This window comes from Sciurus vulgaris, assembly GCF_902686455.1.
Source record: "Sciurus vulgaris genome assembly, chromosome: 8".
Taxonomy (NCBI): domain Eukaryota; kingdom Metazoa; phylum Chordata; class Mammalia; order Rodentia; family Sciuridae; genus Sciurus; species Sciurus vulgaris.
In genome coordinates, this window is record NC_136468.1 from 24755131 (window position 1) to 24772744 (window position 17614).

The following is a 17614-nucleotide window of genomic DNA, read 5'->3' on the forward strand; positions in this document are numbered from 1 at the left end:
CCCTGCCTCCTTCCTCCCTCTCCTCCTTTCTTAGTACAACCCTGCTTTCACTTCTCATATGACCCCCAACTCGTTATAGCCCTAATATCAAAAAGGAAGATACAGAAAAAATGAAATTGTTCTTTGTAGATTCTTACCTCTGGTCAGCCACTAGAGTACCAGCTGTGGGAACTCTGGGGAGCAGTAAGACCAGCTGAGGCAGGCCTTGAAGAAGAATCATCAAGATTCAAACTCTGTGGAGGGACAGAGAGTACATATTTTAGACTTCAGGACCTTATATCCTCTTTTGTGACTACTAAACTCTGCTGACACAGCATGAAAGCAGTTGCAGACAACACTTAAATGAGTGTGGCTGTGTCCTAGGAAAACCATCAGAAACTAAAATTTGAATTTCATAGAATTTTCATGTATCAGAAAATATTTTTCTCCTTTGGATTTTTTTTTTCTCAACCATTTAAAAATATAAAAGCCATTCTCAGCTCATGGGCTGTATAAAACTAGAGATGAGCAGGAATTCCCCATAGCATGTAATTTACTGATTCCTGGTCTGGAGAATTGAAGTGCTGTTTGTAATTCTTGCTGGGCAGTTCTTTGAGAGGGAAGTAATAGTAATGTTTAGCAAGCATTATTTTAAACACTATACACACATTGACCCATTTCATCTTCACAACCATAGAAGGTAAGTAGCATTATATTAGATTTCCACTGATGTGGACAATACTTGACATAACCAATTCAAAAGGAGGAAATGCTTTATTCTAGCTCATGCCCTGTTACACTGGGTTGTGTGGCAAGGCCATGCATCATGGTTGGAGGGAGTGACAGAAGAAGCTACAGTTGCCAGGAAGCAAAGAGAGAAGAGAGGAGGAGAGGGGTTGCGGAGGTAGCTCAGTGATACTCTAGTAGAGTACTTGCCCTGCATGAGGTCCTGGATTCAATTCCCAGTACTGAAAAGAAAAAACAATGGAAGAGAACAGCAACCCCAATATACCCTTCAAGAGCAATGGCCCTCATGACCTAACTTCCTTCTACCAGGCCCACCTTCTAAAGATTTCAACACTTCCCAATGGTGCCTGAGGCTGATATCTAAGCCTTTAACACATGGCCTTTGGGAGACAAAGATCCACAAGTATAGCAAATAGTATTATCCCCATTTTGCAGTTGGGTGATCTCAGGCACAGATAATTTGTTGCATATCACGCAGCTCATAGAAGCAGAGCATGCTAATAGCTCACCAAGTTGGGTCTAGTATCAGTTTACGCCATGATGCTGTATTTCATTTCTGGGTAAAATATCTTGTGGCAAAGACATATTTCACAGCCGTCCACATGGAGGAACTTTGTCTTGCCAACTCCGTTAAGCATTTGAACAAAAGTTACAGAATGTTCAAAGTCATATTTCCATTTGGAAGCAAGGGGACAGATGGCACTGTCTTATTTAGTAAGGAAGTCACTGTCACTGAAGGTGTTTGAGCAGAGGTGGGATGACTTTTGTACTCTTTCAGTTCCTTAGAAAGATTTTAGTTATTTTTTATAAGATAAAAAATGTAAATCCTTGTTTTTTGAAATTTAAATCTGATTACTAAAGGAGCAAACAACCTTAACACTCCCCATAGCATCCTTAGACACAATCTTATTACACTTGCAAGACTCAGGAGTCTGAATATCCAGAAGAACTGCTTGGAGGAAATTATATTTCAAACTGCTTTGACCTATTGCTATGGGAACTTAGTGAATCTCCCATAACCCCATTTCCACAATAACGGACAGACACACTGTTCTTCCCATCTACACTATGTGTTAGTTAGTTTTCCATCACTATAACAAACTACATGAGGCAATTAACTTATATAAAGAAAAGTTTCATTTTTGTCCATCTTATGAGCTATGATGCAAATCCCCATGATCCCATAATTTCTTTGAGGTATTTTCCCCATCCCCACGTGACCAAAAGGACTCCTACTAGGCCCCACCTCTAAAAGGTTCTACCACTTCCCAACACCACCACCCTGTGGAGCAAGCCTTTAACACATGTGTCTTTGAGGGACACTCATCCAAACTACACCAGGTTTTAGGACAACTCCTGTATTTTCCAAAAATTATTTAGAATTTGCGCATGCCAACATTTCCAGAAGTATTTTCATGTTGTTACAATGTTTTGCCAATGTGGACAGAGCTTTGATGTTCTTTCTGGTATCCTAGTTTAGAGGTCATACATTTCCTTATATTGTTAAACCGCCTCCAGGGCCTTGTGCATACTAAGCAGGCACTTTACCACTGAGCTACTCTCCTGGTTCTTTCTTTTTTTTTTTTTTTTTTTTGGTCTGGAAAAATGAGAAAGTAGGTAGAATCTCAGAAGTAGGCAAAAGTTTTATTTCATGTATAGATAGATAATTATGCTGTAGTCCTTTTTTTTTTTTGTGGTACCAGAGACTGAATTCAGGGGCACTCAACCACTGAGCCACACCCCCAGCCCTATTTTGTATTTTATTTAGAGACAGGGTCTCACCGAGTTGCTTAGTGCCTTGCTGTTGCTGAGGCTGACTTTGAACTTGTGATCCACCTGCTCAGTATCTAGAGCCGCTGGCCTGTGCCACCAAGCCTGGCATGCTATAGTCCTTTTTACTCTGAAATGTACTTTTGGTTTCTCAGATTATAAATCATATAAAGTAAATATTAAAATATGGATTAGTAGTAACCACATGTAAGAATGTACTAACTGCTATTGATCCTACTGAGTGTTTCACAAATGTTGATTATAGCTTTTTTTTTTTTCTGTGCTAGGAATCAAATCCGAGGCCTTACACACATGCTAGGCAAGTGCTCTACCCTTGGGATACATCCCCAGCTCAATTATAGCTAAATTCTATAAGTTATAAAATATTCTTTTAGCACAGTATCATATAAATGTCTGGCCTGGAACTATATTGTAAGTAGCTGTGCCCAGTATTTCTGAAATCATGGGAAGACTTTCTTTGCCTTTGCAAAGCACCCAAAACACACACTTAGCACCTACCTTCTCAGAGTGTCAAAAGAGTGGCACCCCTTGATCCAGCCTGACTATTAGGGTTGTGATTTAGCTAGTATGATGTCAATAAGATTAAGGTCTTAAGCCTAATTACTATATGAACCAGTATCATTTTTTGCTTAAGAACCACAACTGCATTTTTTTAATAAAAGTTTTTTTAGTTGTAGAGTACACAATACCTTTATTTATTTATTTATTTGGGGTATGGAGGATGGAACCCAGTGCCTCACAGGTGCTAGGCAAGCACTCTACCACTGAGGATAACCACAGCTCCACAACTGCACTCAGCTGCATCTCAGCTTGTTTTGTTTTAAATATGGGTTGCCTACAAAAGAACTAAAAGGAAAGAATTCAAACCTACCACAAGTATTTGATGGAGAAACAAAAACCATGAAAATATGGGTGTATAGCATTGTCTTTATATAACAATGATAATTATTAGATGGAAGAACTGGGGGAGCTATGGACAAAGAAGGTCATCAAGGCCACTGTGAACACCTCATAATAATGTACTTAAATATATGATTCACAAAAGCTCACTGGGAAGCTGATGAAATTCTCAAGAATCTCTGAGGAAGTCCCACCACAAATCTCAAGAACTTACTGGAAATCTGCTATGACTCATGTTTGTCCATATGTCTGGTTATAACTGTTTCCAGAGGATAATGGCTTCTTTTCCCCTTTCCACAAAATTTAAGTACCTTCTGTTAATAAATTATAACTTGGAATCATGCAGGGTAGGAGATTTCGAGAAATGTTGTTCCAGGTTTTTCTTTTGCAATACAGAGACCCCAGAAGAGAATGGTGATTCAGGATTGCTAACCCACATCTATATTTAACTTCTTCACCCATATTTAGCTTCTGACTAAAGACAACATTAAACAACTGTGGTAGGTGTTGTGCTTGTTCTTAATTATATACTTCCTCCTCTGCAAGAGTATAACACAGGCTTGCCTTCCTGTAGGTGGAGTCACCTTCCCTGCACCAACATCAGGCTTGGCCATGTGAATTGCTTTGGCCAATTACATGTGAGTCGTTGTGAGTTATAACATATCTGAGCAGCAGCTGTAAATTCATTTGTATGATTTAGTCCTGTTGCTCCTGTTTTCACTATGATAACTAAGACTACTCCATCAGCCAGTGTAAAGGCCAGAATGAGAAGACACATGGAGTAATCAGGGCTAAACTCAGATCCACAAATGAGAAGGAAAAGTTTGTTTGGGTTGTTTGGTGATAGAGTATAAGTACACTGAAGTTAGTACCAACAGTGGGGTATTACCATTAAAAAGCCTGAAAATATGTGGTTTTGGTTTAAAACCAAATGCCTAAGTGAGAAAATGTAAAAGGTTGCTGGAAATTTGTCAACCCTTGTTAAAAACAATAGCACACATTTGGTAAAATCATTGTCTTCAATAACTTACATGAAAAGTGAGATGGGTAAAGAGGTTTTAAGACAATGTTGACAGCATGGGTTGGTTAGTTTCAGCTGCATTTGTTAAAATACTACAAGCAAGGGATGCTCATAAAATTGGCTTATTTTCAAGCAAGGATAGAAGGGAAAAGATACAGAAATTTCAAGACTTACAAGGTTGAAAGTTGCAACTGTTTCAACTTATGAGAAAATTTTAAAATGCTTTGAATCAAAAAGGATGTTTAAGACAACGCTGAATTGAGGGTGTGATATTCAGACCTTCTAGTAAGATCTCTGATTTGATTATGTGGACCGTAGTAAAATCTTTAAGTGAACAAAAAAAACTCAAGGAAAAGTGACTGAGGGTCCCAATGAAGCCTGACAAGATGTACTTGCAACCAAGTCTAGAGAGGCTTCAAAGAGTATTGGCAAACTGACTGGAATTAGATTTAATTTTTTTTTTATTATTATTGATTGTAGTACTGGGGATTAAACCCAGGGGTGCTCTACCACGAAGATAGATCTCAAGTCCTTTTTATTTTGAACTTGTGATCCTTCAGCCTCAGCCTCCTGAGTAGCTGGGATTACAAATATGTGTCATAGCACCTGGATGAAACAAATTTTTAAAAGCTCTTGAAAGTTACATTGCTAAGTGCCAGTCCAACTAAGGACAATGACTATTCAAAATATAAAATGATTTCTTGGTCCCAACATTCCTTAAACTGGAGGCTATGATACCAAGAACTCAGTGGAAGTTTTTTCCAATACCTTCTTCAGATGTGGCTAAGGTTATAAGGAAGGCCTTACCTAACCCCAGAGAATAATGAATGGTGGGGAGCTACTTCTGAAGAGCAGAGTGAAGACTTTTCCTGTCCTCAGATTAAGAAGACCCCACATTTGCTCTGTAGGTTTACAGAAGTGCAATGGATCAGTGGTTGCTGTGTGCCTTCTATTTTTCCCCTTAGCGGAGGAGTGTTTATTGGAACTATATCAGTTTTTTAGATGTGAACATGCATGGGGGGGAGGTGAAGCGATAACTTGTTTTTATTTACCTTTACTTCTTTAAAAAAACAGCTCTACTGAGTTATTCACACAAAAATTGTTTAAGATGTACTACTTAATGTTTGGTATATGTATACATTTGAAATGATCACTGTAATTCACGTAACCTATTCGTCTGCTCTTTTTAAATTCACAAGTTTCAGGATAAAGAGGCACTGTATATCTGATGAGAGCCTGGACTTTAGGCCTTAAATAATGACTAGATTAAGACTTTTAGAGTCTTCCTTAAGGAAGGATTCTGTATATTTTGTGTATAGAATAGGAGCAGATATTCATGACCATGATTGTAAGGGATACTGCCTCTCCCTTGTCACCTGAGGTACAGTATGCTTCTCTGGCCCAATGTTAGGGTTGTCCTTGTTGAGTTGCTTTTGGTCAATGGAATGTGAACAATCTGACTTATGCTATATCTAGGCAGGAACTTTAAACATGCTTGTATGGTATGGTTTATTTCTTGCTCTTGACCTTCATTGTGAAAAGAGTATATAATAGGTATGGAATATTCCATTAGCCTAGAACTAGAATAAGAAGACTTATGGAAATAAGTCAATTTAACAAACCATGCAGAGCTGTAGTTGACTCTCCAAACCCATGATGAAGAAATAAATATTTCTCATAAGTCATTAAAATTTGGAGTTCTATATTAACCTTCAATTATATCCTTCCTTTCTACATCTAATTTGAATTTAAGATTCCATTTATGTTGAAGAATTTAAAGATCAAATTTCTAATTCCAGCTTCTTTTTCTTTTTATTATAGTGCTTAACAAGGTGAACAGTATTTTCAACAATCAACACAAACTTTACTGAAATATTCACAAATAAAACTCCTCTACTTTAAAAATAACTCAAATAGTGTTCTGTGTAGAAACAGTAATCACCATTAGAGGGTGGTTGTTTGGAATTCATTACTTAACCACACACTCAGATTCTCAAATTGAGAGCATATAGGGCTGACTGTCAACACCTGAAAGCTAGTCCTAGCAAGTCAGTGGGGAAAAAATGATGTGATTTAAAACCAATTATTTATCATTGGTACTTCAGTTTCTCTACCCACATTGAGAATTAATCTTCCCTTAAAGAAGAATTATCAAGTATGAAATGTTAAATCTTGGCATACTCCTGTGCCTCAGAAAGCATTAGTGTGCATATTTTTAAAGGGCAACTTATTTGTTCTTGACACAAATTGAGCATTATATGACTTTAAAAGAAATAGATTGATGATTGCTCTTTCCTTGAAAATTATCTTTTTACTCAAATAATATTAAAAATCATACTAGCTGGACCCCAGGTTAAATAAAATTTATAGAAGAAATACTCAATAAATTATCTGATTGCAGTGAGGACAGTTGTCCTACTTATAAAAAATTTTAAATATTTAAATGTGTCATTCATTATATATTTAAAGTCTTCATGATTTTTTCCATAAAGACTGAAATCCTGCTACCCTAAAGGAAAAAGAGGTACTTATTAGATTCTGGTATAGTTCCTTTGGATACTGTTAAGTACTTCTATCAAGACCTTCAAATGAGACCTCTAAAAGGTTGACAAAGAGTAAATAAGCCAATTTGAACAAGACCTTTTGGCATAGTGTCATAGTGCCATCTTAAAAAGAATCAGTAGTGTCTGTTGGAGGGGTGGAATTTAAAGTGAAAAAGCTAGAAGCTATGGATGACATAATTGGGGAACACAAGAGAAAGTGATCCTGAATGAATTAGAAACCTTTCTAAAAACCTTGTTTCTTTTGGGAAGTAATGTAATTCTGCTGCAAAAAAGTATAAAGAGGTTGATATATCAACCCTTTTATTTTCTATGAAACATGTAACTTTTAGGTAGAAACAGCATTGCTAAATCTCCACAGGACACTTTTCTAGCAGTAAAAAGAAAATAAATCAATCAACATTTCAGAAGAAAAAATGGTAAGCTGTGATGCTCTTGCTGTTCTTTTCAATTAAAAAATAAATTAATCAACACAAATGGACATGCCATCTCAATAAATAAAACCTCCTGTAGTTAACTTGTCATTTAAAAAATAAATTGAATGAATAGGATAATTTTCTGCCCTGTACCCAACCATTTAAAGACTAAGTAATTTCAGAAAAACATGAAACATCCTTAAAGAAGGCCTGATCGTTTCATATTGACTATGGCTCTTTACAAATGGCAAAGCACTCCATGCCCTATACAGACTATACAAGGAAATAATTTTCACATTGAACATAGCTTTCTTAGAAAATAAAGAAACCACTCTACACAATACACTTTTCTATAACATGCGGTGTTTAGGGAATAGTAAATCATCATCCTTCATGAAAAGGTGCAGGTGCTCTAAAATCATCTTAGAACTAAGATTTTAGAAAGAGGTGAGTGTCAAAATTTTAAATGTAAAATGCAGTCTTAATTTTAAAGTTGGTTTTACCCAACTTCTTTTTTTTTTTTTTTTTGTTTTTGTTTTACTAGGGATTGATTGAACCCAGGGCTTTGTGCTTACTAGGTAAGGCTGTACCGCTAAGCCCTTTTTTAAAATTTTGAGACAGGGTTTCACTAAATTGCCCAGGCTGGTTTAACATGCTTCAGCTTTCTGAGCAGCTGGGATTTCAGGCCTATGCTTCTGCACCCAGCACTTTCTATCTATTTGTGATCTGCACCTGTCCCACTACCTGTGATAAATGCCATGGATCAAATGCCATAACAAATTTCCTCTCACTGTTAGGGTCAGCAAGAGTTAGCCTGGTTCTAGGCAAGGCTAAAGCAGGTCTTAAGAAAAATCCTGTCCAGGACAGATTCACCAAGAGATTTACAAGGCCAACTAGGCACCCAGCTAATGTTAGGGCAAGCAAATTAGTTTGTGACTCAGGCGCCATCTCCAGGCACAACTGCCTCCAGAATAGCCCTGAACTGTGCTGGCTGCCTCAGGTCGGGCCAGATGCTCCCTTGAAAAGAATCCTAAAGCCAGAAACAAAGTCTGAATGGGCAGAGTAGGCGGAGCACCACTTATTGGAGCCAACCTCCATCTTATCAGATGCTTTGTCAGGAGCTCAGTGATTCTGGAGCAGTTCCTCCCAACAGATGGGCTGTGAAAACACCTCTCGCTCCAGCCACAGCTCATAGGAATAGTGGAAATCTTCAGGCAGATCCAACCTCTGCCCCAGCACACTCTGCAAGCAGTTATCGACAGGTGAAAATTCAGAGTCCTGGGATTTGTCGTATCGTCGGCTGTTAAAAGCCTCAATGTTGGCTCTCAAGGTGCATTCTTCTGCTTGGAAGTCCCATGGCCTGGCATCAATGTCTATATTGAGAAGAAAGGAATAAAAAGAACTATATCACCAGGATACCACTCCCTTTCTATTGAGCATGGTCTATGGGATTCCATCAGTGAAACTGCTCAGAATTTTGTTTTTTATAAGAACAGTGTACATTGCTGAAATTTAGAATATATACATATTCCTACCAACATAAATTTATATATACAGAAACTTTTTGGAAGGGTAGTCTAGAAATTGGGTACAGTAGTTACCTCTGAAAAAGAAAATGAGGGCTCTGAGGGAGGTGGACTCCTCTCCATTCCCCTCTTTTTTTTTTTTTTCGGTAATGGGGATTGAACCTAGGGTTTCATGTGTACTATAGGGGCTCTGACACTGAGCTACATCTCTAGCCCTTTTTAAGAATTTTATTTTGAGACAGGTCTCGCTAAATTGCCAAGTTCTCAAACTTGCAATCCTTCTGCTTCAATCTTTCAAGTAGTTGGGATTATAAGCTTGGCTTATATTTCCTTTTCCTTATTCTACTTTCTTACTAGTTCGTTATCTACTATCTTTTCCAAAAGGATAATTCAATTTCTTTTATTGAGCTTTCCCTAGCTAGAATAGGGGATGGAAATTTCCCAGTTGAATGCAGTCACCAGTTCTCAAGAGAAGGAGTAAGAGGGGTACACATGAAGAATGAGAATGGGCTGGGGTGTAGTTCAGTGGTAGAGCACATTTTTAGCATGTATGAGACCTTGTGTTCAATCCCTAGCATCACCCCCGACCCCCAAAAAAGAAATGGACTAAAATGAAGACTTTCTCAATTCCTTGGAATCTCCCCTAGCACATGACAAATAGGTGTCATCTTATTTTAAGATTATAAAGACTTCCATGGAAGTAAAAGCAGAAAACACAATCTGCTTTGCTTCTATTTTTCAGGGCTAGAGATACAAATTTCCCAAATCTCTTATGTACTACATTCAGTAGCTTTTGTTTTGTCTTTCCAAGTACTAGGGATTAAACCCAGGGGTACTTCACCACTGAGTTATATCCCCAGCCCTTTTTATTTTTTATTTTGGGACAGGGTCTCACTAAATTGCTGAGGCTAGCCTCAAACTTGGAATCCGTGGGATTATAGTTGTGCACTACCCCAAACAGCCTATTCAATGATTTATAATTAAAAAGTATAGTTTTTGTTTGGGCTCACAATAGCAGCAACCAGAGGTGTGTCATATTTAGGATAAAAGATTTTTATATCTTGGGCTGGGGTTTTAGCTCAGTGGTAGAGCACTTGTCTTGACATGTGTGAGGCACCTTGCTAAAAACTTTTTTTGGTGTGTGGTACTGGGATGTGAAGTCAAGGGTGCTTTACTACTGCTGCACACCCTCTTTTTTAATTTTTTAATTTTGAAACAGGGTGGCCTTGAACTTGTGACTCTTCTGCCTTGTCCTACAGAGTATCTGAGATTATAGGTGTGCAAAGCTGTGCCTGGTATAAAAATTCTTTAATACAATTATGGAAATAATGGTCATATCCCATAAATGTAATACCATGGAAAGAAAAAAACTCTTCAAAATAAAAATTTTCCAAACTCCATTCAATCTTAGTGTAAGTTCTCGTTGCTCAATCAGATATTATATCTCCTGATAATAGGCTGTATGTTAGTTTCCAACATCAGCGAGAAGGCATGATACTCACATTTAAATTGAATTTATTAGACCTTAAGAGCTAACTTTCAGCATATAGGTATTATCATGGATAGAGAAATAAGGAAAATGACACTCCAAGACAACTGGCCGAGTTAATATTATAGGGGAAAGAAGATTACTATATTCAAAATGAATTAACATAACTGCCGGATGCAATCTGAGATCATGAATTGGATTTTGACTTGGAAAAAATAGCTATAAAGAACACTTTGAAGCGGGGCTGGGGTAGTGGCTCAGTGGTGGAGCACTTGCCTAGCATGTGTGAGGCACTGAGTTCAATTCTCAGCACCACATAAAAAAATTAAAGAAATGTATTGTGTCCACTTACAACTAAAATATTTTTTAAAAAAGAAAATTTTGGGACAATGGAAGAATTCTGAATATGGACTTGATTATTGGAAAAAAATGAAAATGTACTGATGTGAAAAGACAGAGCTGGGGTTGGGGTTGTAGCTCAGTGGTAGAGCACTTGCCCTATCACATATGAGGCACTGAGTTTGAGCTTTAGCCCACATAAAATAAACAAAGAGATTTTAAGAAAAAGAAAGAGAGGTAATGTTATCTAAAATAAGATTATAAAGTAGCATATACTATTTGCTTTTTTATAAAAAATATGTATAGAAAAAGATCTTAAAGAACATACACTGTCAACAGTGGCATTCTATTGGTACAAATATGTACATCCAATGATATAGTAAAATGTTATCTTGTATTTTATCATTTTTTTTCTGACTACTTTATAATCATAAGTTATTTTAAGCCAGATATGATGGTGTATACCTGTATTCCCAGGTACTTGGAGGGTGAGGCCAGCCTGAACAGCTAAGTGAGACTCTGTCTCAAAATAAAATATAAAAAGGGTTGGGGATGTAGTTGGGTGTTATAGCACTCTGAGTTCAATCCCCAGTACTTAAAAAAAAAAAAGTTTAACTTAAAAATTTTTTCGAAGAAAAGATCATTGAAAGGAATGTTTTATAAAGGAGTGGTTCTCTCTCATTTACTTTTTTTTTTCTTTTTTTTTCACTTTGAAAGACGATTTGAGACATAAAAAAATGAGGTAGAACACTTCAAAGGCCACTTTATACAATAAAATTTTCAGTAACACATGTTTGCAAGCATAAACACTCAGGTACACTAACAAGTCACAAGAATTCAACAATTATGAGTGTGGTCAACAGTAAGAACCATATTCATAAATAAAAAGGTCAAAAAGCAAAAGGTATAAATATCACTATAGTTGGGGATTGTGTGGACCAGCTTTATAACTGGTCATCTGAAATACCAAGACAGACAAGTCTTTTGATGAGATGATCAAAAACTGAACAATTTACTTGCTTTTTTTTCAAATTGATACATAAAAATTGTGCATGTTTATGTGGTACCATATGATAGCTCAATACATGAACATGTTATATACTTTTCAGTTCAGGGAAAGCATATCTTCTCAAACATTTATTACTTCTTATTTTTTTGTGGTAAAAATATTCAATATTCTTTCATCTGTCCTTCCTTTACTCTTTCTTTCCTTCCTTCTTTATTTTTTCTTTTATCTTTTTCCTTTTTTCTTATTTTTTTTGCAGTGTTGGGAATTGAACCTAGGGCCTTATATATGCTAAGCAAATGCCCTACCACTGAGCTACATCCCTAACTCTCCTCTAGTTTTTTTGAAATATCAATTTACTTCTTGTATCAAGTAGGTTTACACAGTTTACAAAGAACAAGGTACAAACTAGAGTGGGGGGCATTAAAAAGCTTGGTGTAGCACCCGGCACAGTGGTGCAAGTCTGTAATCCCAGCAGCTGGGGGAGGCTGAGGCAAGAGGATTGTGAGTTTAAAGCCAGCCTCAGCAAAATCGAGACATTAAGCAATTCAGTGAGACTCTGTCTCTAAATAAAATACAAAATAGGGCTGGGGATGTGGCTCCGTGGCTAAGTGCACTTGAGTTTAATCCCTGGTACCCAAAAAAAAAAAAAAAAAAAAAAAAAAAAAAAAAAATTTTGGTGTATCAGCCTCTGACCTATTTTCTCATCTAAAATATGTAACAATTCATGCCAAAAGAGTAGAGACAAATGTTTATTTAGTTTTGTTTAGACACTGGACATCTCCTTGAAATCAAGAACTCTGAAACTAAATAAAGTTAAAACTGAAATTATTTACAAAAAAAAGGGGCTGGGATTGTGGTTCAGTGGTGGAGCACTTGTCTAGCATGCATGAGGCACTGGGTTTGATTCTCAGCACCACATACAAAACTAAATAGTTTTTAAAAAGCTGCAATTCTTTATATATATATGTGTGTGTGTATATATATATATATATATATAAAGAACTCTGAGATACTCACCGTTCCCATACGCCCAGTCATCGTTCATGCGGTGGCGTACTTTCTGGTAAATGGCTGACATGGTTTTCATGTTGCTTTTCCTCCACTGGCGCCCCAGGTACTTGGTCTGTATCTTTAGAAGCTTCAAGACATAAAGCTGCAGCATGGCCTGTTTGACTTTGAGGGCCCGTTTTAAGATTGGTGCTGATTTAAACACGACCAGCATCTGTCCAATGAAAGGGGGTGGGAGTAAAGAAAAACCCAGAAAGATATAGTTTCTTGGAATTTCTAACTGACAGACAAATTAAGACAAATCTAAGAAATCCCTGGGGAGCTTTTGAGGATCTAAGATCTAGACCCTACTTAGATTTAGTCTTCAAGAGTATAGAGGAATCATTCTAAAGTTTCCAATATTCAAAGGGCATGGCAAGGGGTCTGGGGTTGTGGCTCAGTGGTAGAGCACTTGCCTAGTGTTTGTGGGGTACTGGGTTCAATTCTCAGCACCACATAGAAATAAATGAATAAAAAACAAAGGTATTATGTCCATTTTTTAAAAAAAAAATCTTTTTAAAAGGGCATGGCAAAAGAAATTTTGTCTGCTATAAATACCATTTCCACTGTTACCAGTTTCTTATATATCTTCTGACAATAATTCTATGTTTACACATTACTTTTGTTTTTCTAATACTAGTGAGAGCCAACTACATACCCTGTCTTGGTTTTTATTTAACAAAACAGCTTAAAAATTATTTTATACCAGTATAACACTGCCTCATTCCTTTTACCGGTTATATAAAGACTTACCATCATTTCAGTTGATCCTACATTAATGGGCATTTAGATTGTTTCTGAGACAGCTAAGTTAGTTCTCAGTTGTATGGGGTTAACAAACACACCACAGTATTGGGAGTTAAAAAACAGATCAGTAGTCAATGCTATAAAATTAAGATAACACACCAGGAGATAGGAGGTTGGGAAGTCATTTCAGCCTTCAAAGACTATATGATCAGCAGATGTACCAAAAATACAGAGTCAAGAAAAACAAGATGTTTAAAGTCAAATCTCTATTTTTTCAAGAGTTTTGAGTATGAAGGGATGCTGTATTTTATCAAATGCTTTCTCAGCATCTATTAGTCTATTAATGTGATGGATTACATTTGCTGATTTCCAGATGTTGAACCAACCTTGCATCTTTGGGATAAACCTCACTTGATCATGGTGCACTATCTTTTTAATATGTTTTGTATGCAATTTACCAGAATTTTGTTAAGGATTTTTACATCTATGTTCTTCAGGGATATTGGTCTACAGTTTATAGCAGCTCAATTCACAGTAGCTAGATTGTGGAACCAACCTAGATGCGCTTGAATAGTTTCTTTATCCAAAGAAACTGTGGTATATATACACCATGGAATATTACTCAGCCATAAAGAATAAAATTATGGCATTTGCAGGTAAATGGATGGAGTTGGAGAATATCATGCTAAGTGAAATAAGCCAATCCCAAAAAACCAAAGGCTGAATGTTTTCTCTGATAAGTGGATGCTGATACATAAGCAGGGGGAAGGGGGCAAGGGAAGAATAGAAGAATGTTGGATTGTGTAGAGGGAAATGAGGGGAGGGGAAAGAGGGGAATGAAGGAAAGATGGTGGAATGAGACAAACTTTATTATCCTATATACATGTATGATTATACAAATGGTGTGACTCTACATTGTGTACAACCATAGAAATGAAAAATTGTACTCCATTTGTGTACAATGAATAAAAAAATAAAAAATAAAAAATAAAATAAAATCCACTGAGGCAGGCAAATAATCTCCAAAAACCAACTAGAAACTTTCCCAGGTGGGATGGAAAAAATTCTAGTTGGTAAGAGACAAAGGTATGTGTTAAGTAGTCACTAAAGTAACATATGTTGCCTTTGCTTTATTAGCATAGTAAAACTCAAACGAAAGTGGAGGCTTAAGATGGGAATGAGACATCACATCAAGATTACATTAAGGGGTCCCTGCCTATCCCTTCCTTTGTTGGAGGTTAGCCTGGGATTTGTGTCTCCCATGTGTTATTTTCCTTGTGCTCAAGCATAAGAATAAAAAGCCTTGTTCTGGTGCCAATATGCTCTTATTTGATTCTTCTGATAAAGAGCACAAAAACCCAAGGAGTCAGTAATATTTCCAATCTGGTTTTTACCAGCAATGCCTCAATGAGTAATTTTAAATTTGTATCATTTGGAATGTGTATCTGAAATCCAAACGTGGATAACTTCATTCTACTAGAACTACCTACGAAAGGGTAGGAAGGGAGTATCCATATTCAGTTCCCTGGTGAACAATCATTTGATTTAGAGTAGTGCCCAGAATTAGGAGATGATGAAACTTACATAGCATCCAGTGTCCAAGATCTCATAAAGCAGGCTGTCCATAGATACTTACTATTGATTAAAAAAATTCAGTCAGATGGATACCTCCATGATCTAAAGCCCCACTCACCATGGTCCTGGAATGTTTCCACTTGGTCAGTTTATTGAGCAGCCTCAGGAGGTTGATGCAAGAAAAGAGATTTCTCCAGCAGAACTGGCTGTTATCTCCAGCTTCCTGAAATAAAGAACATCCATCATTATTTCAACACCTGCAAGGCTTGTAGCCTGCAGAAGCCTGCAAATCACTGTTGATTGACTTAGGTGGACGTTTCTGGTGTAGAATGCTACCTCCTTATCTTCATGCTTTTTACACACTTAAAATCTCAGAGCACGTAATATCCTTCACTTGGAAACCCACTGGGATGGGGTGTAGCTCAGAGGTAAGGAACTTGCCTATTATGTGCAAAACCCTGGGTCTGGTCCCGAGCATCAATGAACATGCACAATGGCCAAACCAACATCTTGGAAATTCCTCAAGTCTACAATGTGATAGAATGCTGGAGAAGGGAGGTGTATATATGTAGAAGTGAGCTGTTGTCTGGTGAATAGAAAATTACCTTCTCCCCCAGATTAATTTGACGTCAACAAGATAGGCATACGTCTAATGTAGAATGGGACATCCAAGAGTTTTGAGGGTATTAGGCTCTCCTAATTCCTAATATTGAGGGTCAAAAAGTTTCTTAAAAACTTTAGAAATAGTACTTAGAAATAATATTCTTCCTGTAATGAATGTTCAATATCGTGCTTATAACTAGTCCCAGAAGCTGGGCACGGTGGTACATGCCTATAATCCCAGCTACTCAGAAGGCAGGAAGATCACAGGTTTGAGACCAGCCTCAGCAATTTAGCAAGACCCTGTCTCAAAATAAAAAATACAAAGGGTTGGGGATGTAACTCAGTGGTAGAGAGTCCCTGAGTTTGGTTCCCAGCCCTAACAAACAAACAAAAACATTTGCCCATGTTCCACAATCACAAATAAGTTACTTGTTTGGTAATACACTTTGAGTCCAAAGATTCATTTTGGAGACCACATCACATCCTGCCTTATCAGAAGATCTTCAAGGTGCACTACCATGGTTCTGTTCTCAAAGATCCATTCATAGCCCAGCTGAATGAACCAAGTCAAATAAAATCTCTGGTGACACCAATTATGTAGATAGCTGAGACAGATCACTAGGAACAAAGTGTTTCCTTCCTTTTGGACTGAAGAAGTCAGTTTGGTCAGAATCTGAACACTAGAAGGGACTTAGCTATTTTAGTCCAATTCTGTCATTCATAGAAGCAAAACTAAGGCCAAGGGAAGGGGAAGGGTCACACTTAAGTGCTCAATCATAAGTGCCCAATCTCCACTGAATCTGAAGACTGTTTACTATTCAACTTCTAGTTACATTGCTTTCTGGGCTTCCTGAAGACCTGAGGGTAGAGAAACCCTCCTGATATCCTGCTACAATTCCAGCAGAAGATAACTGTGTCCATGAAAAACAACAATAACAGGGGCTGGGGTGTAGCTCACTGGTAGAGTACTGGTTTAGTATGTATGAGGTTCTGGGTTCAATCCACAGCACTTCAAAAAAACAAACCAAACCAAAAAAACCCCAGGAAAAAAAATCCATAGCAAACAGTAAGGTTTCCTGCTTAAAAAGTATAACATCTGATTGAGTTCAGTCAGCCTATGATGAGACTTTCAAAGCAGGGCTCTGAGTATAAAATCTGATATATCTCAAACTCCTCAATAGCTTACTGAAGTCCCTAAGTGATGATTCTTATTTTCTGATCACAAACCAGCTCTGTGTTGAGAAAATAAAGTTACTGATATTAATTTGTTTTTCTAATGAATCTAGGAGAATTGTATAGCCCCAGGAAAGTCAAATGTTCATCTAATGATCCAGTCCCTCCCCTTTTACTGAGGAAAATCCTATAGTCTACAGGAAATCTGCTCAAGATTCCTTCTTGGCAAAAACAGGTCTGTCTGTCTTTTATATATTGCCAGCTATTAATTCTTTGCTTTGTGCTTCAGGTTTTCCATGTCTGTCAGCCCTGCATTTATTTGAAACTATTATTTAAAAACTGCTAGATTTAATACTTAATGATTGCAAATTCACAACAGCTTTGCTCAGCAAATGATTCTTAGATCAATTTCTTTATTATGGCTCACATAACTGAAAACAAAGTCATATTTTTATTTTAGATTTTCTTTTCCCACATCATTATAGAATAATTCCCTTATCATATGGGCTTCTGACAAGTTACTGCTAGATTTAAGGACCTAAAACTAGATATCATAAAAGAGAGTAATGTTTCTTAAGCAGAGTGAATGTAAGGAAGAAGAAAATTTCAAGATAATTCTGTGCACTTTGGTGAACTACATATGCCTTGGGGAGGGATGTGTGCATGTGAGTTTGGAAAATCACCCCAGAGA

General features: G+C 37.1%; 1 protein-coding gene across 3 annotated transcripts in view; it reads right to left on the bottom strand.

Annotated features, from left to right (window-relative positions):
• Positions 1–204: 204 nt before the first annotated feature.
• The window catches only part of STRIP2 (striatin interacting protein 2), a 51134-nt gene continuing 33724 nt past the window's right edge, over positions 205–17614 (bottom strand). For 2 of the 3 annotated variants that reach the window (XM_079149784.1, XM_079149786.1), the window contains 3 exons: positions 15266–15370; positions 12796–13000; positions 7290–8788 (listed from right to left, as the gene is read on the bottom strand). In XM_079149784.1, the coding sequence (XP_079005910.1) occupies positions 8538–8788; positions 12796–13000; positions 15266–15370 (561 nt within the window). In that variant the 3' untranslated portion in view covers positions 7290–8537. Of the gene's footprint in view, positions 234–7289; positions 8789–12795; positions 13001–15265; positions 15371–17614 lie in introns of those variants that run through there. The other variant, XM_079149785.1, reaches the window with a different exon arrangement.